The following is a 20,071-nucleotide window of genomic DNA, read 5'->3' on the forward strand; positions in this document are numbered from 1 at the left end:
CTAACAGTAATATCTGAATCTGTGTAATGAGATGCGCCTATCTGTAAGTACTATCATACTAACTAGCAAAAAGAAATGTCAAGCTTATGTGTTGTCGACTAACTTGTGTGAGAGAAGTATGGCCTAGCTGTGTAAACATGGGTGAGCACTGTTCTACAAAGCATCTAAGAAGCACATGAACACTTTGCAACTACTAGCATAACAATAATAATGATAAGGTTACCTTGAATTACTGATGTGGTTACTCCATTTTTTCCGAAGCACAACACACCACTGAATTTATTAAGAATCGCCGAGATTTATCATTTTCTGTTATCAAACACTGCTGCAGAAGAAGATAAAAAAAAAAATATTCTTTTTTTTTGCAAATGTAATACTTTTGTTTTACACGAATTCTATGATTGAAGTAGGGCTTTGCAAACGATCTCATAGGGTTGCATTCTGCCCTGAATGCAGAGTAGAAAAGTATGCATTCCTTTCGCATACAAATCCACTCAGTATTAGAAAGCTATTTCTTTAAATTAATTTGATTGGTTATTTTAAATAATGATATTTATGAAATGATAACAAGATATATACGAGCGACTTTGTGTTATTTATTGTGAAAAAAAAAAAAAAAAAAAACTATACAAAAGACTTGTAATTTCATTCAACGTGGCACTTGAGATTTTGTTTGTTTATGTTTGTAATCGTCGAGTAGGCGAATATGATGTCAAACGAAGACCTGAAAAACTCAATGTCTAACAACTATGTCGCGGACTTAGTACACTGTTGCAATAAATGTCAGCAGGCTGTATTATAAACAAGTACTAAGTTACTGCAAAATTGAGCCAGCCAGAAAAGAAAAAAAAAGAAAAAATAAAAAATTTGCAAGCTATCATGAAAGCATTTTTTTTTTGTTTCACTTGGCTTTGTCAGGATAGAATTATCCTTTTCATCGAGATCATGAATCTCAAGTGATTTTAACAAGAAACAATTCCTATCAGAGAAATTTCTGAATGATATGAATACACAGTCAGGATCCTGCGAAGCCCGCATCGGATGCCTGAAAACGAAACTAATGGTTGAGATGAGAGGGAGACTGCTATACACTTTCCAAACAGCTGTTTGCGTTATATGAGAACCCAGCTGATTACAGAAAAAAAATACTACCTTGCGAGAAATGGTAGAAATAAAAGTTCACCAGACACTCGAGTAAAATAAAAGAAAAAGAAAGGCCGCCTTCGCCGAGCGAAAAGCTGCGATAAAAGAGAGATAAAAAAAAAGGAAACACTGTGCGTTCCCTTTCCAAGCACAAGTTACACATGATGCGTGTACTTAAACGAAATCCAAACTATTGTTGATTTGTTTGCTAACATAAACAAATGCTTTTAATGATGTAATATATGAAATGTTCCTTGAAGTGATATTGTAAATATGATTTTATGTATATGATATGAGATGTTAGTGAGAATTATTAATTTTATCAATTGTTGATATTATGAAGTTATGAAAGATTGTGAGATGATGCTTATGGAAATGTACGAGATGCATAATGAAATTGTACATAGAATAAAACAGATACAACCTGAAGGCATAAGGATGCTTAACAATGATGTAAACAAACCATTTCATTAACATGAAAATCAGTTTAGTTAGTTATGCTTGAATGTTATCTAGCTAATGATACCTATTGTTAAGATGTAACAATTTCACTTTGAAAGTTATTGAATGTTTAGCCTAAGTTACTATACTTATTATTTAATATCTGATGTTATTTGATCCCATTAGTTACTATTTGTTTTAATAGATTTAGTTTATACTGAACTGGCTTGTGGATAGGCTACGTTAAGCACAGAAGATGTCTTAGCCTGCCGACATTCGTGCGTTACAAGTGCACGATTCACACATGAGTGAAGAGTTTTAAGACTGTTTAATGACCGGGACACTTGTTAGTTAAAATGTACACAATACGGTTCGCAACGGCTGTGTACCTATCAGTGATGGGACCCGACGAGTGCGTCCTTGTGAGATGGCGGTTCCGCCGACACGAGCAGCACCGCAGACGTCCCGACGCCGCCTCTCACGTGTTCGTGGGGTAGGGCGGCAGCTGCAGCCGCAGTTCGCCGCGGAGCTAGGAGCCGTGGTGTCCGGTGCTGCGAGCCGCCACACGCCAAACCCGCCGACGTCTGGTGTGGAGCAGGTGTTGGTGTTGGCCGCTTTGAGGTCGGGCGCTGTCCCGATGCCTCCTCAGCCGCCGCCGGGGATGTCGTTTGCACCGCGGGTGGACGTTGATCCACTGCCGTGACGTGTCCTGGAGAACGTCACATTGTTGACTCACATGTACATACACCCGTTACAGCCATATGAGATTGCTACTTACAGTAAGTATGTCCTCCCACGTCCCTCTCAACAGGAGCGGCTCAAGGGAGTAGACGCCGTCGGAGAGCTGCAGCAGGTCCAGCAGAGAAGATTTTGCGCGGGAAAACCCGTGGACCATTCGAGCGCAGGTCTGCTAGCGGCGACGACCCGTTGCAAAGTGATTAAAATTGCGCGAATTGTCTGGTGTAACGGGCGAAATGACGATAGAAAAAAAAAAATAAAAAGGAGGAGAAGAAGAAACTCAGTCGCTCCAAGTTTTTTTTTTTTATGTGTGGTGCGCGCGCCGCTTGGCGACAAGGCTATTCGTTGTACACAGTGCGAGAGAGACGGTAAACTGCCAATCACATTGTACTGTTTTGAACAGGTCAACGATTGCAGTTCAATATGATTGACAAGGGCGGCAATTCTGTGCAATAGTAGCAATGATACATTAATTTACTAAATGGCTTTTGGAGAGATTTTTAAAGATAATTATTTAATTTTTCCTAACAGAATACTTTATCCAAACAATTAGTCTGTATTTCAATTTAAAAATTTTTTTAACTGTTTTAATAAGATAGATAACATAGTTCTTGGAAAGGACTATTGTAAGAATAAAGACGCACAACAGGAATTGCCAAATCATATTTATTTCAGAAATTAGGTTTCTGTACATAATTGTACAGCTGAAAGTTGTTATATGCTTTGATTAATATATATTGATAAAAAATATGCACATACTAAAAATATTAGTTTAAAATAAATTTTAAGAAAACTTGTTACAGGTAAGTAATGTTCTTTGTTGTGCTGTTACTATTTTCATAATGCACAGAAAGATATGACTTATTTTAATGATACTATTATTTATAAAGTCTTATTATTTTGATTGTTATTATTATTATTATGAAATTTTATTATTTAATTTGTATATTGTTCGCCCGCAAAAGTTATTTAAATATATTTTTATTAATTATGTATATCTACGAGAGCTATGCTCTATGACCTGAAATGGACTTATATGGACAGTCAATTGAGTATACCCCTCTAAGGACTAATGAACTTAACGAATAAACGATGATTTTATTCGGGGTATTACTTAAAGAAATTTTCATTGTTGGAAATTTTCGTTTTAAATTTACCGCATTTCTGTGTTTTCAATTGTATTAATGAGTGTTATTTACGGTATTTATATTGTAAATTACGCTAACCGATTTTGGTTTCGGCCAATGAGAGGCCGTGTTTTAGATGTGAGGCGTCTAGAACGTCTTAATTAATAAGGAGGTTGGTTGTATGAAGGCGTCTGATGCCGACGCAAAGGCGCGAGGCCTATTTTAAATTTAAAATATAGCTAGCTAGATTATGCCATCCGACACTCAGGATGAGCTTAAACGACGTATAAATAAATAATGTGTAAGATTATAAGGGCATATTCTGACGGATATGTTATTAGGAGTGAAAATCTGTAAGTAAAGATCTTGCATTTTGTATCGCCCATAGACATACCCAGCTGTATGTAATTTCGTCGTAAATAACTCCGATTTGACTAAAAACTGATTAGTTTTCACGTAAAAGGTGTCAATTATCCTGAACTACGTCATGAATTATTAGTTCCAAGATTTAAATTATTATTTTATTTTGTGATACCCAGAGGTGAAATGGGAGTACAAGTTTCGTGTCTCTACCATATAAACTGAGTTAAGTCAAGGCAAATACGAACCCAAATATAAACATAAACAGTAATCATACTAATTATTAATTGTGCTATGATTTCAAACATTTTCTGGTATGTAAGAATGCGTCCGTAAAAACATCATTTGATTTATTTTCTGAACATACACTAACGAACTTTTCTGAACGATTCATGTGTGCTACGTATTTTCCTGATGTTTTAATTTACATAAGCGCATATCCACGAGTCATGTTCAGTATCGTTAGGATTGTTTTTCTGTGATTTTTTTTATCTAATTATATTAATATTGATTTTTATCTCTACACATATGTTAGTTGTCCCTGATGAATAGCAATTTTTATTATTAATAAAAACCTGAATTCTATCCCTATGTGTTGATATATGTTACCTAGCTACCTGTGTCCAAGAGTGTGTGTTTTATGATAAATAACATTTTTTTTTGCATGTTTCTAAGGGTCAGAGTACAAGAGCATAACAGTACCATTGACACATATATATATGTCTATATATATATTTTGAAAAATAGTGACAGCCAGTGTATATCGTCCCGACAACACACACACAACAAAAGGGTCTATATATAAATAAACGAGTACTATTAATGGTACTGGCACCAGCAGTAAGAACACACCGAATAAGTTTAGCAGCAGTATAGTATATTGTGATTGCATACCATCCATTTACCCTTAACTGAACACTTTATAAAATTAACCATTGAAAACATCTCTGCCCAAAACTGCGTATAATGTAATATTGTCTAGTAAACACCTGATTAAGTTGGCAATGAAAACGCAAAAGTATAGTTCAGTGCATTAACGTCTTACAAAAGGTGTAATGTTTTAGTTGCCGTCTTCTGTAATTGGTTTAAGTTTGCTTTATGTGAACTAGAGTAGTAATTAGTATGTTGGCAGTATTTTGAAGTTTGTTACATTTTCACATTTCTCCGTGATGTCTGAACACAAGTCACTACGTCAAGTACAACCTAAGTTTCGCCGTTTAGCAGAATGATACAAAACAAGATAAGACATAATACACAATTTTAAACTTATTAGAAGTAACCACCACTAAATACACAGAATTAAACAATAAGAAAATATTTTGTGGTCCCAAAATAACTTATTACATTGTGTTTTTTTAACCCAAACCAAGTTATGGATACTCTATGTACATTTGTCCATATTTGTAAGAAGAAACTTGTTACTAAGATTTTTAGTTCTTAGAGTCTTTTCCAGTTTATACATTTATTTTACCAATACTGAGGGCCATAATCTATAGCCAAAAACCCAAAACCAATAGCAAAACCAAAAATATATTGACTAACTACACTCGTAGTTCCTAATGCATAGTTGCTGTAAGAACAAGTGATGATTATTCTTTGAGGTAACTAAAAAATAGTAAGTTTATTTTCATATTTGACTACCGGTGTTAATTTTATACTAAATAATATAATTTTGGGGTAAAAGGCAGATTTAATGGTGTATAAGTTGTGCCGGAAATTAGGAATTTTGACACTTTTTTTTTCTAATTTTATATAATTTAAACTTATTTTTGGAAATTTTATTTGCTCTATAATTTGGTTACTAAAGGGCGATTTACACTTTGTTAGGCTGGTGTACTCCCCTAAGTTAAACTTTGTGCCAGTAGTCTGAAGCACCTTTCCCAGAGACGTATCTGATATTTTGCGGATCTAATCCTTTGCTGGCAGCTCGCTTAAAATTTCCCTCGCTTACAGGCACGTCCCAGTCCTGTGACGTTACTTCACTTCATGACTAAAACCGCCTACAGCAGCTCTGGACGAGCTGTTACCATTTCTCAGAGCACGTCATGGATGCTTGTTCCCAGCGAGGTTGCGTTTTCTGTCCCCCCTTACTCCACCCTCCCCTCACAGTTCTGAGAATTCACCTTCGGAGCATTGCCCTGCCGTTAACCCCGCCAAGTGTTGGCCAGCATCAAGGACAACTCGCATAAAAAATGTGTGTGCCAAGATGACCACCCCACGACACCTAGCGGCAAATTCGCGGCCGCCAGAGTGTAGCACTAGACTGCGCCCTTTAACCCTTGGTTTAAGCAGACGCCTTGGGCGAGTCGATTCTTTTTTTATTTCAGACACCTCTCAACAGGTAGCGCTAAAGTCGGCCAGTGCTACCAACTTCGAGACTTCAGTCAGAGTTTTTTTTATGACGCCCTCTCGGGGAACTTCGGGACCTTTCGGTCCGGACTCCCAGCCCCCTCCCCTCCACTTTTGATTCAAAATTTACCTTTAATTACGAGACGCGGTTTCCGCGGGACACTTCGCGCCGCGACTACAGACGGTCCATTTGATTATCGGCGAGTCGACGAGACACTGCAAGACTTCCGTCCGGCCGCAACCGACTATGTAGTCGCTTATATAAGGGATACTATCCCTGTAATTTTTTTAAGTAGTTTAGTCCGTCTGCGTAGTACAAAATGTAATAGTTATTTTTTTTCTTTTTATTTTTTTTTTGAAATGAAGAAATCAACCGCGCCCAGCCGCGTAATCGCGGGATCCAGTTCCTGGCGGGCGACGCATCAGTAAACAGAAGCCAACTCCCCTGTCTGGTGAGTGACGATCCGCGACTTTCCTCAACCTCCCCTTAACTTTTCCGGGCATTTTCTGCCCCGTATACTGTCTGTGTACAAGTTCTGATCAGTTTTGATTCGGACTGTTCCAGACAGGGTCCGAGAGCCGGACGCCGAATTGGCATTTTCACCTCCCTTCCACAACAGGACACAAGCGCCCTGGCATCATGTACCTGCGTGATCTCCGGGAAACGAAGCCCCGACCTCCGGTGCTTCTATATCTTTTGACCCTTTTCTGAACTTTCTTTAAATTACGTCGTCAGATGCAGTTAATTAGATAAACATAATTTCTGGACTTTAAGTTGATAACCTGGGATCGTTTAGACATATTTGTATTTTTTTTATTGGATTATGTATTTTTAGTAAATGAAACTTTTGATAATTCCATGTACGGCCGGCCGAAATTTTTTTTTGATTATACTCGAGAGCTGTTTGAGAATGTAATTAATATTGTACGTTAATATTTTATTGTATCTGTTATAAGTTTCCTTAGTATGGAGTAATTATAATTCAGACGGAATCACACCTTGTTTTTGTTCATTTCTAATAAACTGGTGAAACCTAAAGATCCACCCAGCAAGGCAAAGATGGTGATCAGACCGTGGTTTGCTGCTACAAAAATAATAGCAGTTAGCATGGTAAGAATCTTGCTATAAAGTCATTATGAACGCAAACATGTAAAAATAATATACTGAAAAAGACAGCATCTTGCATTTGTTGCAAACTTTTATTTTAATTTCATAAAATAAATTTTCCTGGTGAAATACTGAGGCAAGGAATAGCCTTGGAGACTTATTTTAATACCTTGTAATTTTATCAAAAGCCCTAGAGCATACAATTCACTTTCAATTAACGTCAGAAGTAATCTCTAACAACTTTATGTGTGATATCCCAAACATATATTGTTTTAATGTGGTTCTCACCATCAATTGCATGTTGTGTGTCATTAAAACCTCTAAGCTTTGTTGGGTGACCAAAAATGAAATGTAATTGTTCTACGTGTAAATAATAAAGTCCCTACGAAAATTATTCTGTACCATGTATTGTTATATTACGATTATGTGAAGAATTGCCAGTTTCGTAAAGAATAAACAAAATTCCAGAAATAAAAAATGCAAGGTTTTTGTCATTGACAAGTAGATTAAAAAAAAATGTGAATTTTTTTTTGTATTTGTTTCCAAGCAAGGTTTTAAATCGTTTCAGGAAATAAGTTTTGGAATAACATTTATCTTAAGCAATTTTCTTATATTGTTGTATCTAAAAAAAATTTCATATAAAACACTGTTTACACATGAATTAATTTATTTAGTAGTCTCTAGCATTAAGTTTACTGGTTTTTAAATAAATCTTTATGAATATGAAAATTAATTTCATATTACCCCACAAAAAAAAAACAGAAATGCACGGGGTCTCGTATACAAAAACATTTTTTATCTCTTTTACACAATTGCAGTGGTCACGTTTGGCTGGTATTAAAACCACACGAATGTAAAATTAAAATTCTGAAATATTATTTTCTCAGGGCATAAAACCAGTTTTTAAACTTATTATTAGGGGCAAGCATTTTACGCAAAAAATTTTGAACGCCGATCAGACAGCTACAAGGTTTACCCGCTCTAGCGGTTTCTTCCTCGTGATTGGCGGCCGTCTGCGAGAGAAGTCGTTGGCTTACTTGACCGAGCCACTGAGGATGAGTTTGCTTCAGCACTGGATTACTGTGATTGGTATTGCAACAGACATGTACCATATGTACTACATGTACCATATGCATGCCCCTACTCATTATAACCAAACAATTAACTACAAAACACAGGTCAGATGTTTTTAATTATGTCAAGAAAGAGGTTATTTTGTACCAGATTACATTCGGAACCTAAGGTGCACAATAGACTTAGAAATATATTTCCCCAATAAAAAGATTTTAACATAAATAAAGTGTTTATTTAGTGCATTTCACAGTGAGAATAAAGTCGTGCAAACAATAATTATAAGACACTTAAAACACATCCTTTCACGTTGTCAGAGTAACAGTTCGAGTAAATTTATTTTGTAGGAGATTCAGAAGTAAGCTGACAAATTATTTTGTGGAAGAAAGCGTTTATTTTTGTAATAAATGCAAATATTTTAATAACTTACGTTCCCCTTTTGTCCACGACACGATTAAGCAGAAAGATCATCAAGTACAAACCTATCTGCATGGAATTGGTACTGCTTAATTCTAATTTATGATAAATCAAATGCATTCAAAATATCAATACTGGTTAGCAAAGAACACTCTGAAAATTGTTGGTTAACCATAAGAACAGCACAACACAAACTAATATGCTACGAACATTTTGTTCTCTGAAATGTTCGTGAGCACTCAACATACATAATGTCCAGCCCATAAGCCGTGAAGAATAAACCGTGCTCTTTTGAGCTTACTTCCAGGATAAATAAATGAAATGAGAACATTCCGTTCAGCATGTCTATGCAAGTATAAGTCTATGAGCAGAATTTAATTCCATAAAATTGATTTACTAATGTTTTGAAACATATTTGGGTAAAATATTTATTTTAATCGCTTCCACTTAAACTAATTTAAGAAAATCTTTTTCTCAAGCCCTTTATGAAAAAGATTAATATTTGGTAAATACAGGTTGGCAAACTAGCATTTAACTTGAGACCTAGATAACATTATACCTTTCCTTTGTTATACATCACATCAAACTAATATTACAACGTAATTAAGTTTTTTGCTCTATTTTATGTTTTATGAAGGATTTATTAACAGATTAAACTATACATTAATTTTAAAAAAAAACCTTGTATCTTTTACTTTCGATATTGATAAATATGGCAAAAATATTTTTAACATTTACAGTTGTATGTCCACCTATTATGTAATATTTTTACTGTATTAAATATTTAAATTATATACTAGTTTATAAAGCTTAGAATATAAGCAGTTTGTGAATATTTTAAAATTATTTTTATAATGGTAAATAATTCAGCGAATCTGAAAATCAAAAATATCAGTTACATTACTTTATTGTGTTAAGTGTCTCAAAAAAGTAAAGCTTAAGCTATGTCCGTACATTTTTTCTTTCTTCCTTAGCCATATCACATAATCACGTTTTCTGATACTCATAATCAAATCCAGTAAGGGTGAATCTCTGAAGTAACCCAAATTATCAGCTCCCTTAATGTTTTTATTGTTTCTAACAACAATATTTCTACCCCAATGATGTATTAGATATGTTAACAACCAATACATAAAAACAAATGGCTCAGTAAAAGGACAAGGATGAAGTGGGATCACAGCATGTTGCAAGAAAAATAAAATTTCTGAGAGGAATATAAAATGTTACAAGTAAAGATGAAACAAAATATGAAGATATTACGAACAGACTACAAGTTAAATCACTTATAAATAATTCACCAAAACCTAATGAAAAAGCGAATGCATTTTGTGATTGGCTTCATAATCATCTTTAAAAAGACAATGAACAAGTAATTCCCCGAAGTCAGCATAAAATGACTTGCATAAGATTATTGGTAATACTCAAGCAGTCTCAAAGACTACAATCTAATTGGCATCTTACCAACGATATATAACACATTAAAATTTTTTTTTTTAGGTCAGCTATACATTTATTTAATGATTTCCTGCTATAACATGTGAACTTTCCTGCTATACACACATGAGAACTTGATCAAAAGCAACAGGTAACAATCCAACATATACTAAATAGATATCTCACCTGTCGTCCAACACTTCCATTCGATCTCCTTTCGAGAAAGACACATCGCTCTCTTGTCTGGCATCAAAGTTGTACATGGCAACGACTATCCGACCACAGTGTGAATTTGGAGCAACTAACAGAATATAAAAATAAGACACAGTTAGACAGTATTATTTTAAGAGAACTTAAATATTTGTGAATATACACTAATTTGCATAGTGTGACATGAATATTCAAAAGCACACATTTTGGTTATGATGGTATAAACTTTTAAATTGCAATCGCACATGGTACATAGTTAACTTCCACTATCACTGGGATACATTTAGAACTGCTCACTAATATTTGTTATTAATCTATACCTATTTTAACCACAAACATACATTACTTAAAAAAATAACTACATTTGCATACAGCACAAGATAACATTTATAATAGCACTGCCACCTCATAAACACACTCACAGAAATGTATTCATATAAAATATGCACACTATAATATTCCAACCACTGAATTTGAGAGAAAACTGGTAAAATGCTATACTGTGACCAACTATGTCTAGTTCTTTATTTCTTCTTTTTTAGTAAGATATTTGTTACTCAAGCTGGCACAATTAAATCATGGAGAAGAGTGAGATGATTATAATAATTACCATCTGAAAACATACTTAACATGGTGTGAATTCATCACTAAGTATGTACATCATTCATATTCAATTCAGAATGGTGACTGGAAAACAGAAATAAGATATACCTTTGTACATAATTTTATAAAGAATACTAAATTGTGAAAAATGTAATACATGTCAGACTGGGGTACTGTGTGCACTAGATCCCTGTCTATTTCAGAGAGGGCATGGTTTTGATTCCCAAATGATGCCGGACAATTTCATTCATGTAGTCGGGCTGGTTAGGTTGAGCTCAGCAAGTCAAATAGCCCTCAAGCTGTCACTATTAAGCCCAGCCAGCTCAAAGGGCATGACTGAAGGCACGCCTTATCAATTAAATAAATAAATGTTGACTCTGAAAATACACTTAGAAAAAAAAATATATACAAAATCTCAGATGAAACAAATGAATCATTATTACAAAAATGTTACATTAGTTGCTATGCCCTATTCCCATCTCTTCATCATTTAAAGGTGTAACTGTTCCCTCTCGAGTTTTTACAACCTTTTGGAACATTCCAAATAGCCCTCAAAGGCAAGAAATTACTATTTATTCCATGAATGAGTTCACTTTGATGATGAGTAAAATTATCAATAATTTAAGTTCTAAGTTTGACAACTAAATAAATTTATATATATATATAAAGAAAGAAAAAATACTAATAAATGGCTTGCAAGCCCGGTTCTTTAGAAAACAAAGTATTTTATTTAACGGAATAATTAGTTTGGAATAACAGCTTCATCTTTCACACGAATGTCATTGAACAAACAGCTTCAATCTTTTTGAAATTAACCCTAGGGCCATACACACATAAATTAATATTAAATTTTATTTACTTTTTTTCTTTTTCAGTTCTGTACAGTGACCAATAAATGCAGCATGTGATGAAGTAACAAGTCAATCTTAAAAAAAGAAAAAAAATCAAGAAAGATTTTTTATTAAACAATATATAGACTACATAAACAGAAATAATATCTTGAGTATTATTGAGTGCATAATGTATTTTTTTTCTGCTAACACCTTGTTCTACATACATGCAAACAAAAGTGGCTAACACGCAACAGTATACTGGCTGAATAGAGAGATTTCACAGCTAGATCAGGCCCACAGGCTGCCAGTTGGCCACCACTGGACTATACTAATTTTATTTTCCAATCATGCCCTGTCCACACTTTAAGTACAGTGAAAACCTCTTAGAAGCAAGCAGTCAACAGCAGTTGCGAGAAACTTACAGGGCGTTGCTGGAGTGCGAATGATGTCGGTGCCCCGCGGGTTGTGCATCCGGATAGGTCTGGTGGGGTCGCAGATATAATGGTCACCGACTTTTCCCAGGTCGCCAGTGTCTGTACCATTGTGCATTTCGTAACCATGACGGAACACTGATATCACACCACACAGCACATTTTAGGCGGAACAAGTCCACGAACAATGTTATCTGCATCAACTCTTAACTAAATAATAATCTAGAATTAAGTTAATTAAGTCACCTTGCCACCTTTCACTCGTGACAGCACTTCTGATTTAACTGACAAATTATAAAAAAAACTTACTTCAAAAACATACCTTGATGCCAAATTACTACAGACTAGGGCTGGGCCGATACCACTTTTCACCAATTCCACCAATAGCGATTCTTGTGGGCCGATACTCGATGCTGATACTAACCAAAGAAATGTTTATGTTATGAAAGGATATTTTACTTATAAAGTTGTTTTTTTCCATATTATAATGACAGAGTACCATCAAACGGTCAAAACACTTACTAACATGCATCTTACAATAATATTAATAAAACACACACAAATACTTTTTTTCAGCCCACATGTTTAAGCATTGCCCAATTTTGTTCATAAGGGTATAAAAATATGCCCTTGGTATCTTCATTTGATTGAAGAATGAAGTATTTCCAAACTTCACTTCTCTTCCCAGCCGTACCATCACACTCAAAAAAATCTTTAAAATATCACTTTAGGTTTAGATTTTAACAATTCAAGCTAACGTAAATGCTAAATTGTAAACAAACACAACATAACATCAGCAAAGCCATAGATATATAAATAACATGGAGATGGGACAAGCTACTCAGACGTTCTTCAGCAACTGTTTCTATGATCGCGAGTGCTGTAAGGACATTTATACATTTATAGTAGGTATGCACGTCTCTATGGTTCTCGGGCTACATTGTATTTTTAAAACAATCAACACGACCGGTTTTCTTTAAAACAGTAGCACTGTGGGAAGGAAACTTAGGGTAATAGTGCATAAATTACAAAATTAGGCAATTATTTTAAAAATTAGTTTTGACTTACAAAAAACCAGTTGCGTGAAATACTATTCCTTAGTGATTTTTTTTCTAACAAAAACAATATAACACAGTTTAAGAACTTGGACTGAGGTATCGGCGTGAAGTATCGGCAAATATTTTACAGATGCTGCAAATGCCGATACTCTGAATATCGGCCGATACTTAAGAATCGGAATCGGCATTGGCCCAGCCCTACTACAGACATCACTCAACAGATAAAAATGATGCCCAAATAAATTATTTGTCAAATGCCCAATGAACCTCTAAAATAAAAAGTATACTATCCTTTATACCCTTAACAAATTTTATTTTATTTCCTTAAAATCTGTGTACAATCACATTACTACAAAAATAATAAAAACAGTTTTCTCATACTATGTTATTTTTTTGCACAGCTATTTAAAAGGAACTGAACAAAGTTAAGAAGTGAAATGGAAAAGTTTCAAGCCAATTTATATTTTGAAGCAGGGGACAAATCATCATCCAACCAACCTCCTCCTCCTCCTCACTCAGTGACAGAAAGAGGTGACCATCAGAGTCAAGTAGTCGCATTTAGTTAGTCATGTAATTAATTAACAGATAAAAAAGTAAAGTAGCTAGCAAACTTGCCAGTAGCTGAATAATTTAACATGGACATCACCCTGTCAAGATAGGAACAATGGGTAACATATTAGCATAAGGGAAGTTGGAACAGCACTGGCATTAATCTGTGTGCAGAAGAGTAGGAAGAGGATGGGCCAAAAACCTGCACCTTTTTCCCCAACAATTACAGTATGAACACCCAGTAACAAAACATAATTTTCATGTGCTCTGTTCTTAAAATATAATTTAAGAACAGAGCACATGAAGTTCACTGCACAAAGTCAAAAACATTTAAACTTCTAGTAATTACCATTTGGAAAATGATTTTGGAAAGCTCAACTTTGATGTATACTAGTCTCATTTATCTAACATAAACGGGCCACCAGAACATTAAATAAGCAAAAATAAAGAATAATCGGGGCTATTAAGAAAAAGCCTATCAAACATCAAACTATTGTTATAAATTTACATGCTACGAACCTAATAATATATTTTTACTGCAAAACAACAGTACTGTACAGTTGGGATAACTAATTAGCTGCAGTAGAGTAAAAAAATCTTTAAATTTATGACCCCATAGGAGATTATAAAGGTTAATAATGTAAATTAACATAAATATCATTGTTGTATGCAAAATAATTTATCTGTAAAATGCAAATGACATGTCTATAACTTTAAATCATCGCAGAACATTCATTTTATTATGAAATGAGTTTTAACATATGTAAATATATAGATGTTTTAAAAGTTAACAAATGCAAAAAAATCAAAAGTTTTCAATTACCATCCAGCAATCTGATACATTATTTTAATTTAAAATAAGATTAAAATTAAAATTTTAAGCTAGCTAAACACAATAATAATTTTTATAATATGACTGGATTGAAAATACGTTAAAGTTTTTTTTGTACAACTTTATTTGATGGAGAAATTGAAAGCCCAACTGTCCAAAATTATTTCTCTAACTTTGATGTAAAATATGGTTGGTGAAGAAAAATTCAACAGTGTGACAGAGGCTTAATGTGTGGCATAAATAATGAAATAATATTAGTGATGTTTCTCAACCTTCCCATGCATTCGCATGACTTCTATGTAATCCCATGTAAACTGATAAAAATGTAGTAACTATTTGCCAATAATTTGTTTTTGGAAAAAAAAATTTCTTAAGCATATTTTTGAAACTACCAACTACACTATAAGACATCACATCAATGCAAAATTAAATTTCTTAGTGACCTTTTCTACAATTCTGGACCTTTTGGAAACTTAGTGACTTTGATGACCCAACACACAAATAATTACTTAAAATGTTCACAAAGTAGTTACCTCTGGGATCGGACGCAGACTTGCAACAACAGTTCCCCATCTCGGCAGTGCGACAGCTCAGGTCGTGCACGGATATGCGCTGCTGCCACCAGAGCTATGCGTCCACGCCCACATAAGTGCGCACAGCGTGCATCGCACCTGCAGACCTTCCTAGCTGGAGCACACAGCATCACACCAACTACAATCAAACTACTGTGTGGATAACTATTCGCTTGTTTAGGGGATAAACCATGTGGAACTAGAAGCCTATGAATGGGCCCGGCCAGATCATCTCTGAATTTAGACTACCTGCCTGACACCATAGTGAGTCTCATCCTTAAGACTGCGATGTGTATTTACTGTCTCTTTCAAGTGCACAATATCTGCTATTAGCGCTTTCCTTGTTTCAGCGTGCACAAACGTTTTAGACTAAACTTTATGTTGTAAAGAAATTTTTTTTTTAAATGTACTTAAAAAGTGTTATTTCTAAAAGGAAAATTTGGAATGAGAATTTTATATTTTCTTGTTGTATTGCATCAAGAGCATCATCTGATTGTATTCGATTCTTACTTCTAGGGAAGTGTAACAAAAAGACGCCTCTTGGTTTCAACAATTATTTTCATAATTATTTATATCATTTAATAATAAAATGTTTGGCTCTGTTTTACCATAGGACAAAATTAATGTAATGCTTTGTTATTTATAGTGACTGACTGCTACTAATAGTTTATCCTGTGAAATAATAATTGGTGTTTAGAATTTATGTTTTTCTTTTCTGTCACAATTTTAAACAACTGTAATAATACCATCAAAATAAACTATTTTATGGTCTTAGCAAAATCAAAATATTGTAAAATAAAAAATTTGTACTTAAACTTAATATAATTATTGATAGTATATAAATTATTAAGAATTTTAATATTGACAAGTTGGGTAGAGTCAATCTAGTAACAGTGAATGCCATTTGCTCTGAACTACAATCCAAGCTTGAGGCAGACTATATCCATTCATCGCTCACCCGAACCTTTCCAACCTGATGTTTCAAGTAGCCCCTCATTACGGCCAGCACATAGTGTGGTTCCGGACACGCCCAAAAATTATGGGCACCTGCAGTGCTAAGCAGCCTACCCGAGCTGTCACATATAGGTAGACCTTAAGCACAAAGAAATAAGGATCAAAAACCATTTAAAACTGTTTAAGAATTAAAATAGTAGAAAGCTATGCATTGTTGTGAGAGGTTTTCACTTTAAAATCAAGTTATTGACCAGATATAACAATCAACCTTGTAGACCAGTACATTAAGATAAAAATAGCTTGAATTTTTTTATTTATTTTAAAAATGTTAAAAATAATTAAGAAAAGCAATTGAAGGGAGGGGTCTATTTAAAGCATAGCTTAAGCCTCAATTTCATTAGGCTAGTTTACTATCTACTTGTCTGTAAAAAATCTCATATTCATTTGAGCAAGTTATTATTTCCGTGGGTATCAAATACCTAGAGAGAATAAACTTTGCTTATTCACTCGTTCATATAAGGGTTTGCTTAATGTTACAGTGTTATTCTTTTAGTACCTTATTTTTAAATTTATATTATTTTCACTTATTTAAATATAAAATTAACAAAATAATTACTATTGTAACACTTTCATACTTAAACAATTTAACGAGACTTCAATGACCAATCAAAACATAGTAATGCCAAGCAAGTAGTCTAAAAATTATACTAGTCTTCGACTTAACTCACTTGAACAAAGTGAGCTGCGAGTTAACAAGCCAATGTGATAACACTGAGCAGGTTGTTGGTAACAAAAGAATTTGCAGGTGAGTATCTAGTAAACTTGTTGAATGTAATAAAAGCTTAATTTTTTTAATTAGAAGAACAAAAAATAATTTGAAGTGATTGTGACCTTTAAACACTTGTCTATTAGGTATACCAGCAATAACTAATCATTTACTAATGTTAAGTGAAACCTCCCTGCTCTAATTCATTGCTTATTTCTACTTTTATCCTTAGTTTAAAGCAATTTTAAACCTTCATCCTCATGCATAATGTAAAAATATCTAGTGCTCTGCTAATTTTAAAGCAATATAATTTAAAAAAAAAGTCAAACTCACATTTAATTATTTTAATTAAATAAAAGTAATATGCAATGCATTGGGTGAAAAGTATTGCTCCAAGCCCAAATAATTTACAAGAAACCACAAATAACACAAACATGTAAGCAGATAAAGTTCTAAATGTGTCTCCAATTATTTGTCATGGATACTTGCAATAATATAACAAAGATAGTGAAGTAACAACTGCAGAGTTTTGGGAAAATTTCTCAATACGCTCTTCAGTTAAAAATATTCATATAAAGGTTGTGGGGCATATTTAACATGCAAAAAGTAAATTAGGTCTAAAAAGGACCCTATTCAAGTCGATGGCTTGCAATGCCCAGGCGGCTTGGGTCTTGCATGCCCGAATACGACTTGTACCGGGTACTCAGCTCATGCACATCCACGGAAAACGGGAACACATGATTAAGTGGGTTCCAAATTACCTTGCAAATTATTATTTTTTTCAGGTGAACTTGTTATACTGCTTTAAAATTGTAAACCATGTTCTTTGCTAGCAACCAACCAAAAAGAAAAAGATGGCAACACTCGGCAATGAAGCACAATTAAAAGCACAAATCTTCCATGCTATAAACGGCATCCACTCACAGACATCTAGCACAAGGGATTCGACAGTATTTATTAAGGATGAAAGTTCAGATTTTGAAGAGAAGATTCACAAAACAAAAATCAGGCATTTTCTTTGTAACTTGAGCATCCAAATTAAACACTGTACACCATTTACGACTCACAAAGGAACAAAATGAGTAATAATATAGAAACACTTATTTACAGTACACGAAAAAATAAAGTCTGGACGATGGAATGACAGCATACATATACCTCATGAATGTGAGTGCGCATTAAAGCAGACGCGGAGTGAACTTTATAAATCCGCTGGCAATTGGGCTTCCACCCGTGGCACCCCCCTTCGCTCCCCTTTAAGCTTCCTCCTTAAGTCCTTCACACTTACCTCCAACACCTTTTCCACCGGCCCATTCGACTCCCGCCCTATCCACCCTAGCAACGAGTGCCGCCTCTGTCTACCTCCCACGCACGGGCTCTCCTTCCTACCCTCCTCCGCACAAGGTCATTGCCCCTTATTCCGATCATTCCTTGTCTCCTATCCCCAAGGTGAATTAAGTCTCAAATAAACAACAAACTAAACCAACGCTATCCTCTAGTGAGTCGAATATTACATGCATGCTGCCGAAAAAGCACACAGGCAATTTTCATATCAGAAAGAACTCGCTATTTTCGTAGAAAAAAAGAAATATTAAAGGTACATTATTTGCAAATATACTATTTCAGTTATGTACCCACAGGAAAAATCGTCGGTCGGAAGAACCTTGGCCGAGTGAGAAGACTACCGACCAGCCGGCCTTCCCACCTCGCGCTAAGTAGGAGTTTCCCCTTCGTGGTAATAATCTCTGGGTCTACCGCGAGGTTAATGGTGGGAACTCCAAAAGAAAGACTTCTTTCCGTGGCAGAAACATGCTACGTCTTGGTTGCAACGAGGCGCAAGGCCGTAACAATTCAGACATTCCGTCGATTTATAGCCACCGGAGGCTTATATTCTGGCCGGACCTAACCTTTAACACTTTGCCTACATGACACACGAACCTGCCAATTATTGGTTAACGCCTTAAAGCTCGGTCCCGTACGCCTAGTTGGTTATTTCATTTCTTTTTCGTTCATATTAATCAAGGTATTTTCCTAGTAAATTACATCGATTATATGCATTTGTCGTTTGGTCACAAATGTTCTTGTTGTCACAAATTTTCTCACAAGATATTTACTATACGATATTGTAGAGCTTAAAGGCCCGTTCTACAATAGCACGGAAACGTAACGAATGGCAACCAATGAGATTGCTTTTCAATATTACGAAATATTAATTTAATAAAAAAAGATTGTGGTTGGAGATTATAGCACGGGCAGGAGTCACATATGTAATAAAAATAAACCATAAAGTAATAAAGGAACACTAGATATTCTTATACTTGGAACAATTTTTAACGTATTTAGAACATAAACAAATATGGCTACCAAGTACTCGGCTTCTATAGGTCACACGGAGCAACGTAAACATCCCTACCAACAAATGTAAATAATTTGAAAGCAAACAAAGGAAAAAGTGGTTCTATCCACCCTGCCCCCCCCCCCCCCCCCACACACACACACACCCACACCAAATGAAAATCTGTGTACGCTCCTAGCGGCAACCAACGCAAAGCTTCTGAGTCTCTGCCCTCTTTGATCAAGGAGCTAGGCACGTATAGGGAAATAGGGGGAGGGAGAGAATTACGATTAAAAAAAACACCTCTTGCGCATACGCCATTGCTGGTTTACAGTGTCACAGAAAAATCTCTAGAATGGACAACAAAGACATTTGACATTGGCTGATATTGGATTGTTCTCCGTGTGGCTATGTATTGATCTCTGCTGTCCATTCTTGAGGTTTCATTATTTTAGACAACCAATGTAAACTATCTTTGAAAAGTGCAGCTTGACCTTTCGAATAGTTACAAGGAACCTTACAGAATGACCGATGCAGTCTTTCGTAGAGGGACGAGTAGCTCGCGTTTTTTCACGCATGTTTGTGACGCGGTCTTTTAGTACAAATTTAACAACAGTCTTAGCCAGCTAACTGCTGGCAAATGATTAACTTGATTAGGTACAAACCGTCTGAAATGTAGTGGTTAAAAAATTGTAAACAAAAATTATAGCCGGAAAAAGAATATTTATTTGTTGATACGC

At 34.9% G+C, this 20,071-nt stretch overlaps 1 protein-coding gene across 7 annotated transcripts in view; it reads right to left on the reverse strand.

Moving 5' to 3' along the window:
- LOC134542087 (tyrosine-protein kinase Src64B) overlaps positions 1–20,071 on the reverse strand; it is an 87,880-nt gene that overhangs the window by 45,450 nt on the left and 22,359 nt on the right. For 2 of the 7 annotated variants that reach the window (XM_063386053.1, XM_063386038.1), the window contains exons 2-4: positions 15,238–15,391; positions 12,257–12,367; positions 10,375–10,489 (exon numbers count right to left, since the gene is read on the reverse strand). In XM_063386053.1, coding sequence (XP_063242123.1) covers positions 10,375–10,489; positions 12,257–12,367; positions 15,238–15,277 — 266 coding nt within the window. In that variant the 5' untranslated portion in view covers positions 15,278–15,391. Of the gene's footprint in view, positions 1–10,374; positions 10,490–12,256; positions 12,404–12,587; positions 12,685–15,237; positions 15,392–18,154; positions 18,287–20,071 lie in introns of those variants that run through there. The other 5 variants (XM_063386028.1, XM_063386018.1, XM_063386047.1 and 2 more) reach the window with 4 other exon arrangements.

This window comes from Bacillus rossius, chromosome 1, assembly GCF_032445375.1.
Source record: "Bacillus rossius redtenbacheri isolate Brsri chromosome 1, Brsri_v3, whole genome shotgun sequence".
In the NCBI taxonomy this organism is placed as follows: domain Eukaryota; kingdom Metazoa; phylum Arthropoda; class Insecta; order Phasmatodea; family Bacillidae; genus Bacillus; species Bacillus rossius.